Source organism: Elephantulus edwardii, unplaced genomic scaffold (assembly GCF_000299155.1).
Source record: "Elephantulus edwardii isolate Elephantulus edwardi_28Jun2011 unplaced genomic scaffold, EleEdw1.0 scaffold00270, whole genome shotgun sequence".
NCBI classification, from domain to species: domain Eukaryota; kingdom Metazoa; phylum Chordata; class Mammalia; order Macroscelidea; family Macroscelididae; genus Elephantulus; species Elephantulus edwardii.
In genome coordinates, this window is record NW_006400020.1 from 3,235,419 (window position 1) to 3,246,960 (window position 11,542).

Here is an 11,542-nt window from a genome sequence, read left to right on the forward strand (position 1 = left end):
TGTTTGAAATCCTAACTCATATTTAGAGAGAAAAATAAAAGTCTTAACTCAAATAATAGTAGTAATATTTTTTATATTTAAATAGTCTGGATTACAGGAGCAAAATGTACTGCTACTGGCCTTTTTTCAGGTGACAGTGCATATAAGCAATTAAAATGAGAAGAAATTCTGGCTTGAAATAGCAAAATTTGAGGATACATCTATTTAACTAGGAAATGTCGTTAGTTCGGTAAAAGGGTCAGAAATGCCAAGTCTTCTCTAGAGACTGATAAAAAATAATACTTAAAATAAAGAATGATGTGCTCAATGAGCTACAATTCAAATAGAGGAAATTTAATGGGAAATGATTACATTAGTAGCAGATGGATTTGCTTCCTGAATTGTAATCTTCCTGGAAATCCTAGAACAGCTTAAATTTGAGTTTTAGATTGAGAGTCTGATAAAAAGATAGATAGCAAGCTTTGTTTATTTGGTTGTGCTCTGTGATTCTTACTGTGCCTTTGGATATTTCATTTTTCCTAGGCTATATTTATGATTCCCACAAATCCACCACCAACATTCAGGAAGCCAGAACTGTGGTCTGATGAGTTCACTGATTTTGTTAAGAAGTGCCTGGTGAAGAATCCTGAGCAGAGAGCTACTGCAACACAACTGTTACAGGTCAGTACCTGTGCCTCCACGGAAAGGATACTTTCTTCAAACTTTGTAACTTTCTTACATGGGCCAGAATGGCCTTGAACTCGATCTAATGATGTAAACTTTTCCAGGAAATAGGAATTGATATTTCCCTCTCTGTCCCTCTCTCTCTACCCCTCCCTCTACCTCTCCTCTCTCACTATATTCTTTTGAATATTCTGTATTGTTTTCCAGTCTTCTGTCCCTTTCCTTTATTTTTTGTTGTTGTAATTAACACTTTCCAGCATTATTTTGAGTTCTCAATTTTTTGAAGCATTTTAGAACTAACATTTGTCTCCGTTGTTACTACTGTTCCTGGGGTTCCCCCACCCCCCAGGATGTATTTATACCTTGGATCAGCCTTTATCTTTTGACTTTTTTTTTTGCTCCAGTGTAAAAAAAGACAAATCACAGCCACTGTCATTGAGTCAATTCTGAATCATAGCAACTCTGCAGGACAGAGAACTGCCCCATGGGAATTTCAAGACTATAAATCTTTACAGAGGCAGATTGCCATATTTCTTTCTGTGGAGCTGCTGGTATGTTCAGTCTGCCAGTCTTCTGGGGAGCAGTTGATACTTCAGTCACTGTACACCAGCAGATTAGTTTAAACCTCTGAGCTTGTAAGAAGTATCTCTCACTAAACTTATTAGTATACGAAAAATTATTTTTAAATGACAAAACTTAATAAAACTATAGTTCTTGTACAAAGTGATTTTGCAAGGTACATTTTGAGAAAGAATTTGTAAAGAGGTGTGTAGGAACAAGGGATTAAATATGCTGTTTACTTTTATAAACATGTAATTTAGAATTTAGCTTTCATGAAAAGAAAGTTTAAAAATAACTATTTTTATTTACGATTTCTCCAGTTTTCTCAAATGTAAAACATGAATAATCATGCTCATATCACACAGTTGTTGTTTTCCATTGGGTCAGAACTAACTTAAAGCTGACCTTCCAGCTTTAAGATTTTCAGAGGCAATTAATCATTCAAGAAGAGATTACCCATGGTGGAGTGGACCTGGGGGAGGGGGGGGAGGATTATAAAACAATGGAAGAATTTTTCTTTTACTTTTCCAAAAGAGGAGTGTACTTGGGGGGAGGCTTGGGAGGGGAGAAAAGTATAACAGTGAATGAATGGAAATTAAAAAAAATAAATAAAAGAGCTTGCCCATCCTTCTCCTGTGTGGCATCTAGTGGATTCAAACCTTGTACCTTTGACATTACAGTGCAGCTTCTTACCACTAGACCACCAGAACTCACTTTATTGCACAGTAACTCCAAGATATGAAAGTTATGTTGATACAAACCTCTGTTGTACTTATCTTTATATGGTATTTGTTAACAAACATGAACCTTTTTTCCTTGTATCTGAAAATTTCTCCATGGCTATTACCCAAAAATTGTAAGAGCCCGAGAAACGGAAAAGTGTGAAGAGTGATAAGTAATTATTTTTTTTAAAACCAGTAGAATGGAGGACAGCTATAAAGTGACACTTAATGGTTTAGATGAGAATTTACCTTTTAAAAAATGCATATTCAGATGAAATTTTTTTTGTAATTATGTTTTAAACTTTGGAAAAAGATAAAATTATTTGCCAGAGAAAGTGATAACATGGTGCAGGTACTATTTCATATTGAAGACATTGTTCATTGTTACAAAGCGTTGTATTTCTAAAGGAGTAAATCTATAAGTAAAAAGATAAAAGAAAGATGGCATATTGTGAAAATAAACATTGTCATGTATTTTGATCAAGAAAAAATACTTAATCTTCATTCCCAAAGTTCACATTTTAAAAAAACCCCTGAAACCCAACTATCTTTTAAAAAATGACATATTCTTTGACCCAGCAAATTGACTTTTAGTAATTTATTTTACAGAGGAAAAAAATTTGCCTGTGTGAAATAATGTGGGTAAAAACATTTGTGGAATATTAAAATAGCAAAAATTAGAAAGAAATTAAATATTTTGTCAACAGGTTCTCTAGAAAGACTTTAGCAAAACATTTTTCTAAGGTGCAACAGACAAAGGGACTAGTAAATGCAAACACATATGTATGTGTATGTGATGCGCACAATCATATTTATGTCTCTAGAATTCCATTTTAATGACTCCATCCTACATAATTTTTTGTATAAGTTGAGTACCCTTTTATGTTTTTAATATATTTTCATTACTATTGCCTCTTGTGGGAGAAGGCTGGACAATCTCCTCCTGTGCAGTTAACTGCCTCTGAAAACCTGCTGGAGAGTCAGCTATGGCTGATTCTGACTCAATAGTACACAGTAATAACAACATTGCTTTTTATTTATTACTTATTTTTATCTTCTATGTTTCTTAGAAATATTGCATATAAACTTGAAAAATACAAAAATCATAAACCACAAACAAAAGAGCAGCTGATGGATTAAAAGTGCATACTTTTGGGTTGGAAACTCATTTCCTTCCCACTGAGCCACCAGTGCTCCCTCCTGATTTAACATGTTGTTGTTATGTGCCATCGAGTCGTTTGCGACTCATAGCGACCCTATGTACAACAGCCCTAAACCCTGCTCTATCCTGTGCCAATCGCATTGCCTCTGACACACCCATCCCGATTACCCCAGTCACTGAATCAGTCCACCTCATAGAGGGTCTTCCCCTCCTGCACTGTCCCTCTACCCTACCAAGCATGATGTCCCTCTCCAAGGACCTGTCTCTCCTTACAACATGTCCAAAGTATGTCAGACGAAGCCCCAGAATCCTTGCCTCCAAGGAGTGGCCTGGTTTAACCCTCTATAGGATGGATCTGTTTGTTTTCTTGGCAGTCCATGGAACATTCAGTACTCTTCCCCAGCACCATAGAAAATGAAATCTATACAGCAATGCGTTGAACAGTAAAATCTTAAACTTTGAATATCTGAGAATGAGTATCTTAAATAACAGCATATTATATGCCACCACATCTGGAAACTAAGGTGCTCCTGATCCAGACAGTGATCTTCATATTTAATTACCGTACATCAGAGAGTTGAACAGTGACTAAGGAGGATAGAAGAATTAATACCTTTGAGTTGTAGTTCTGGAGAAGAGTATTGAACATACCATGGACTGCTAAGAGAACAAACAAGTCTGTTCTGGAGAGGAAGAAACCAGGCTGCTCCTTGGAGGCAAAGATTTTGAAGCTCTGTCTGACATACTTTGGGCATGTTGTGAGGAGGGGCCAATCCTTGGAGAGGAAAATCATGCTTGGAAGGGTGTAGGGACAGCGCAAGAGAGGAAGACCCAAGATGAGATGGATTGATTCAATGACTGGGGTAATGTGGATAGATGTGTCAGAGACGATAAGGTTGACTCAGGATAGAGCAGGGTTTAGAGCTTTTGTGTATAGAGTTGATATGAGTCGCAAATGACTTGATGGCACATAACCACAACAACAGCAGTGATGGTAAATTGTAAGAATCTCTGGTGACCTAGTGATAAGAAGCTGTGATGCACTCTCAAAGGCACACCGTTCGAATTCACCAGCGGGAGAATGGACACTCTCCTCCTAGGCAATTTACTGCCTCTGAAAACTCTCTGGAGGGTCAGTTATGGGTTGGTTCTGACTCAGTGGCACACAACAACAATTATAAGTTATACCCTCCTTCTCAAAACAAACAAAACACACAAAGGGAAAAAACCCACACCAAAACAAACCATCAGCACTGCTGTTGACCTTTGAAAGCCTTTTACTTGAATATATTGTAAGCCAGGGACTGCCTGTATATGCATATATACTAATCGTTGCCAGTATCTCCAAATAAAGAAAAAGATACTCTAGGGAAAAAAAAAATGCATGAATGAGAAACAGGTGAAATGAAGACTCATTTATTATTGAATATTCTTTTAAAATTATTAAAAATTATTGTAAAAATTAATTAGCAAAGCTAATGAAATGGATAAAATAGAATTGCCAGTTCAACATCTATTACATGTATAGTTATTTGAATACATTCATTATGTTGTGTAACCATCACCACTGTCTATTTCTAAACCTTTTCATTACCATTAACAGAAAGTCTACCCCTCCCCAAAGAAATAACTTCTCCCCTCCTACCCTGGTAACACTAAAAACCTTGGGTCTCTCCATTTGCCCATTCTAGATATTTCACTTAAATAAAAACTTACAACATTTGATTTTTTTGTCTTGTCTTCAGCTTTATGTTAAGTGTGCATATTACTTTTATTAAATATTGCCAGTTCACTTTAGTTGTTAAAGTGTGCTCTTAGAGTGTTGTTGATGTGTTGTTGAGTCAGAAGCATCTCATAGCTGATCCTCTAGAGAGTTTTCAGAGGCTATAAGTTGCATGGAAGGAGATTGCCCATGCAATCTCCTAGTGGATTCAAACCACCTGCCTTTGGGTTACCAGTCCAATTCATTAACCAGTAGGCCACCAGAGTTCCGTTTTTGTGTATTGTATTTACTGTTATGTGATATCAAGTCAGAATCCATTTACAGCGAGCTGTCAGAGGGAAGATTTTACATGGGAGGAGATGCTGGTGGATTTAAACTGTCTATATTTTTGTTGGCAGTGCAACTCCTTACCCACTGGAGCCACCAGAGTTCCCATTTAGTGCTTTATTGTATTCCAATATTTTTTAATGTGTTTCATTTACTATCTTTATTCTAAATTGTCAGCTCCTTAAGGACAAAGGACATAACTTCAGTGATATGGTAACATTTCTATCAGTTTTCCTCATTTTTTTCCTTCTTCATAGTAAAGCTGAGGTTCCCTCCTCCTTGTTGCCCTACCGTTTGGGGGCACTATTCCTGCTTTATAGCTGTGTTGTAGGTGCTTCTGTTATTTAGATTAGCAGAAGGGGAAGAGATGACAGAAGAATTAATACTTGATGTTTTTAGTCTCATACAAGGAAGTATATAGTACATTCTTCTGGTGAGAATCTGGACATACAGTCAACAACCATCTGAAAGGAACCTGGGAAATACAGAACAAAGCTAGGTAGCTCCATGCCTACCTACAACTCTGTGTTAGAGAACTAAGAGTCTCTACCGTAGATATATTTATTAATGCTTATTTAATCTACAGATAAATTGGTAGTTAATAGAATTTATTATTTCTTTGTCATTAATCGTAGTAGTTCTGTACTCTAGTACAGTTCTTATTTAGAGTTTTGCCAAGTGATAAATTCACCATTTTTAAGTTTTTTTTTTCAATTTTCATTAAGCTTCTTTATAACTTCTTCTTGGGCATTAAAATGTTTTTGTCTTTGAGGATAGTTTATGCTCTATTGTTTGTTATTAAGATCACCTGGGTAGCTTTCACTTGATATTACATATTTGCATATTATAATGAAAATTACATTTTATGATTACATTGCTTGCCTCAAAATAAGATTATGTCTCCCAGATTTTGTTCATGGGGTCGCTATAAGTCGTGTATGACTCGATGGCACTTAACAACAACCACAACATTTCAAGATTATACCTTAAACTTGTATTTCTACTTTGTTTTACTTCCTTTCTCTAAAAATAAATTTAAAAAATTAAAAATAAAAAAAAAGCACAACAGGGTCTTTTCTGATGGTTTTCCTTCCACTTTTCAGAATTATTATCAACTTGATGGAACCTAACAACAACACAAGAAGCTATATCAGGATAGTATAAAAAAGAACCAAAAACTTATTTTATGTTTAGTGTAGATAGAAGGCAGTATTTATTTTCTGGGGGAAAAACTGGTGTGTATGGATTCCTCTCCCCCAACCTCTTTCAACCCTCAGTTTTAACATTCTCTGTTGCATAAAATGAAATTATGAAAAACATGAAAGAATAGAAACCATCCAAAAGAACTTACAAAATAACTATTTTCCTGCTGATGGAGTTCATTGTCTGCAGTTCATTTGTCAGCTTCCTATACATTGTTTTTGATACTCCCTCCATGCATGTATCAAATTGTGGGACCCTATGATTAACCACTCCCTAATCTCCCCACCCAATCCCCTCCTAGCCTCACCCCTGTGCTCCCCTCCCCATCTTTGATACTCATTCTACAATAATGGTTTTATACGGTATTTGTCCTTAATGGAACTGGGTTAGTTCACTCAGCATAATGCTTTCCATTCCCTTCCAAGTTAGGTAGTGATTTACAAAATCATTGCTCCTGCATGCTGAGTAGTATTGCATTGTGTGAATGTACTTTGGTTTCTCAATCCATTCAATCGTGGTTGGACATTTAGGTTGTTTCCACGTTATTGTGATGGTGAATAACGCTGCTATGAACATTAGTATACTTCCGTTGTACAATTGTATTTTCAAACATATTGTAATTTTGTTAGTTATAGGGTTGCAATTTGATGAGTGTTCTTTAGGGTTTTTTTATTAAAAAGAACAAATAAACCCAAGTAAAAATGAACTCGTATTTTTAATTCTAGGTAGAAAAAAACACCCCAAACCAAGACAAAGTGTTGTTTAAACATTTGATCTCTATTCGTTTTTTCATGTTGTTTTAGCATCTTTATATCATTCCAAGAAATCTCTTGAATTTACATGTCATTCACTTTTAATCTTCTAGCATCATTTTATCAAGAATGCAAAACCTGTGTCAATTTTAAGGGATCTGATCACTGAAGCTATGGAAATCAAAGCTAAACGACATGAAGAACAGCAACGAGAACTGGAAGAGGAGGAAGAAAATTCGGTTCGTAATTACCTTTCAGAAATTAATTTTTTTCCCCAAAAATTTTTCTATAATTTTGTTTCCTTTCTTGCAATATAACACTGTTTTATTATTTACTGTTACATACTAATACTTACTGTTGTTGTTATGTGGCATCAAGATGTAGCTGACTCATAGCTGACCATCCAGTGGTTTTTCATAGGCAGTAATTTGCATGGGAGGAGACTGGCCATCACCTTTTACATTGGCAGCACACCTCTTCATTATTTGGCCACTAGAACAAACTCCTTCTTTTCTTATATTGTTGTTGTTGTTGTGTATCATTGATTTGGAACCAACCCATAGCACACCCCACAGTGGGTTTTCAGAGGCAGTTAATCAGACAGAAGTAGATTGCCCATCCTTCTTCCATGAAGAGGCTGGTGGTGAATTCAAAGGGCATGCCTTCGGAATTGCAGCACAGCTTCTTACCACGAGGCCATAGATTGCTTCTGTTTTCTTATACAGTGAGGTATAAATTAATAAAATCTTATGCTTTTATTTGTTTGCATTGAATATTTACCATTTTTCTATCTTTTACAAGTTAATGATTAGTGAAATGTACAATTGATATTATAAACATACATAAATCTCTGGTGGCACATTACATGTTGAACTTCTCTCTGAAAAGTCCACCAGCCACTGCTTGGAAGAATGGAGAGTTTCCTCCTTGAAAGAATAGCCTTGGAAGCCTGATGGAGGTAGCCATGTATCAGAATCAGTTCAACAGCAGTGAGTGTTTAGTATTTAGTGATACTCACTATGTGATTGTAGAATAAGCATTACTTGAATGTGGTCAATTTTGTGTCATATTTTCTGGAACTGTCTTAACTTGTTAGCAAAGCATCTATGCTTTCAATATAGAGCACTGCAGCAGAAGAGAAAGAACAAGGGACAGACAGGAAGTTAGCAAATTAAACTATTTCCCTCACCCCCCCCCCCAGTTATTTACTTTTTAACTAAGTAGGTGACGATACATTGATTCCGTAAAAAAATTAGTAGATGCTATAGAATGATGTAAAGACCTTGGCTCTTCTTTGGAGGGATTTTATAGTTAGTGCAGTGGATTCATGTGTGGTGATAGATATATTTAGTTTTGAATTTCTCTCCAGTCAACAATTGTGCAGCATCTTGCAGTTTCAAAAATGCTTTATCCTGTCTGATTCCATTTGATGTTTAGGTCAAATTGGTCTTGCAGTGATAATTGTATGCAGTTCTGTAACCATAAAATGATGAGCAGTGGCTCACTCCTCTGGCAATCGACAGACTTCCTCAGTTCCGTGTCAGAGGAGCTTCATTGTGCTGTTGGAGAGTAAGCATGGAAGTTTGCTTCCTGCAACGAGGAACTTCTTTATCCTTTGAAACAAAATTAATAAGAAAAAAAGGAAAAATCTTACCAGCCTTTCTTTAAGCAGTCTACACGCTCTTTGCCTTAGATTGTGTTTTCAAGTAGTAGCTTCTGACTTGAGATAATTATGTCAATTGCACCTAACTGTAAAACTTACATAAATTACAAGATCTATATAAAAATTAAAATCTTTTTACATAGGTATATACACCATGCATATGTACATATTTATAAGCCTATAAAAGAGCAATGAAATGTATAGATCTGAAGTCCTACAATAAAAGTATATTTTTACACTGCTTTGGGCATGTTGCAGAGAGGGACAGATCCTTGAAGAAGGACATCATGATTGAGAGGGTGGAGGGACGGTGCAAGAGGGGAAGACCCTCTATGAGATGGATTGATTCAGTGACTGGGGTAATCGGGATGGGTGTGTCAGAGGCAGTGCTATTGGCACAGGATAGAGTAGGGTTTAGGGCTGTTGTACATAGGGTCGCTGTGAGTCGCAAACGACTCGACAGCACATAACAACAACAACATTCTTTTTAAGAAAATTGTTTAACATTAGTCAAATTCTCTCAGTAATATTTATTGATGTCGTCTGAAGCTCACAATCTTGCCTCGGTATGGACTTTGTAGTGTTCATTCTTTTGGGATTCCTTTGCACATTGACTTAAATTGCATATGCGATTTAAAAATTTTTTGTCACATATCTGCACATCTTACCATTAAGGTGACTTTTTTCTCCTGTAAAAGTTGTTGTTGTGTACCAAGAAGTAAGAGCTGACCCATAGCTGACCCTCCAGGGAGTTTTCAGAGTTAATTGCACAGGGGAAGATTGCCCATCTTTCTCTCTTGGAAAACCTGGTGGTTTCAAATTGCATACCTTTGAGTTGCCAGCACAACTCCTTACCACCAGACTACATAAAAGTAAAATATTTAATAATTTTATATTTATATTCTTACTAGATTAACATAAATTTCATTTTTATTTTCAGTATAAATTACAGACATATGTAGATTTTGTTTTCTTCTTCTTATTTATTTTATATGATGGTATAGGAAAGGACTAGGCTTGAATCTGTTCATTGAGTTGAAGTTGACAAAATGGCACTAACAACAATTAATGTGTAGCATTTAAGATATAAACATATAATTGATAATTCGTTAACTATACAACATGCAGAATTCACTCCTATATATTTCTTGAATTAATTGTTTTTTCCTTTTTTAAAAATTTTATTTTATGAATTTTAATGAACATTTACAGAGATTTTTAATTTCTGTTCATTCATTGTTGCACATTTCTCCCTGCCCACCCCTCCCCCCAGTTCGTTCCTCTCTTTGAAAAGTAAAAGAAAAATTCTTTCATTGGTGTACAATAAGATTAATTTTAAGTTTCCTAGTATTACCTATTGAAATGCACAGGCACTTAAATAATTAGTTAAAATATTTGTTAAGTAAATGAGTGCTTGTTTTTAAATAAAACATATGTTGATTGATTAATTATAAGTAGAATACATGATGTTAATACACTGAATTTATGAAGTCAAATATAGATTGCTCCACTGTTACAGTTAATTTAGAAAGTAGATTAGAAGATTAATAAAGCATTTACAAGAATTATTTTGTAATTAAACCTGTGGCATCTCCTGTATGAATCCCAATACTAAACAAAATACAAGTTATGAAAGCTACAGAAAAAATTTTTTTAATATTATATAAAATTTAAGATTTTTTAAAATGTTAGACTTGATACCTTTTCCCTTTTATGCATTTATTAATCCCTTGGCTGAAAATTAAGAAAATTACTTAAAGCTGGATTTCTTATGCCTGATTAATTTATAGATTAAAAAATTATCTATTAATCTTATGAGAGATCTTTCCTTTGCAAAAGCAGTGATGATTTTCTTAATAGCTTTTTTATAGTCTAACTCTTAAGTTTTTCTGTCTGTGATCCTTAAGATTTTAGAGATGGTTAGACCTAAGTCTCCTTTCTAAAATAGGATTCACTGAAGAAGTAATCTTAACATTAGTGTAGGAAGAAATGCCAGGGTGTTTTGCATGATCCCCATGAGAGAACAAACAGCTTCCAGGTAATTATTTTCTCTCATTTCTTCTTTCCTCTTGTCCCTGTTTGATAGGGAATTTAAAATTATTCCTCTAATAGAGGACATTTGAACTGGTTAAAGAATAGACCACGACCAAAGTCAGCCCATGACAGCCCAGAAGCCTCTAGTGTACCCAGTTGGCTAAATGAGACTAGCATTTATCTATAGGCAGGACAGACAGCTTGGACTTGAGCCCTTATGTTTTGCTTCAATAACTGTCTGTCCTTGCTCATGTTACCTAATTTCCCTGCTTCAGTTTCACTATCTTTATAAAGGAAATAGTGATAGACCAATTTCATAGAGTTGTTATGGACATATAATAAAGATATATCTAAGCACTTAGCAAAAGTTCTTGCACATAATATGTGCAATAAAGTTTGACTATCATTTTTGTTATACTACTACCAGTATTGCTACTATTAAACATTTTGACCAGGTAGGTTTTTTTGTTGCTGTTACTGTTTTGTTGGTTTAGTTCTTGGTTTCTTGAATTGTAGCTGTTGTTACTTACTTAGAAACCACAAAAATAATTCAAATTTCCTTAGAATTCTGAGACAAAATTTAAATTGCTGTATGTCATTGCAAGAGTTGGTAGAGATTATAAGCTTAGCTTTAAACTATGTATTTTAATATTTTCAAGGAAACAAGAGTAGACAGTAGTTATTTGTTTACTTGTCATTTCTTTAATTTCATTAAAAGTAAGTATAGATTCA

The 11,542-nt window shown here is 35.0% G+C and overlaps 1 protein-coding gene across 1 annotated transcript in view; it reads left to right on the forward strand.

Annotated features, from left to right (window-relative positions):
- STK3 (serine/threonine kinase 3) overlaps positions 1–11,542 on the forward strand; it is a 347,232-nt gene that overhangs the window by 203,277 nt on the left and 132,413 nt on the right. Inside the window, exons 7-8 of the mRNA XM_006900017.1 lie at positions 523–660; positions 7,227–7,352. Coding sequence (XP_006900079.1) covers positions 523–660; positions 7,227–7,352 — 264 coding nt within the window. The remainder of the gene's footprint in view (positions 1–522; positions 661–7,226; positions 7,353–11,542) is intronic.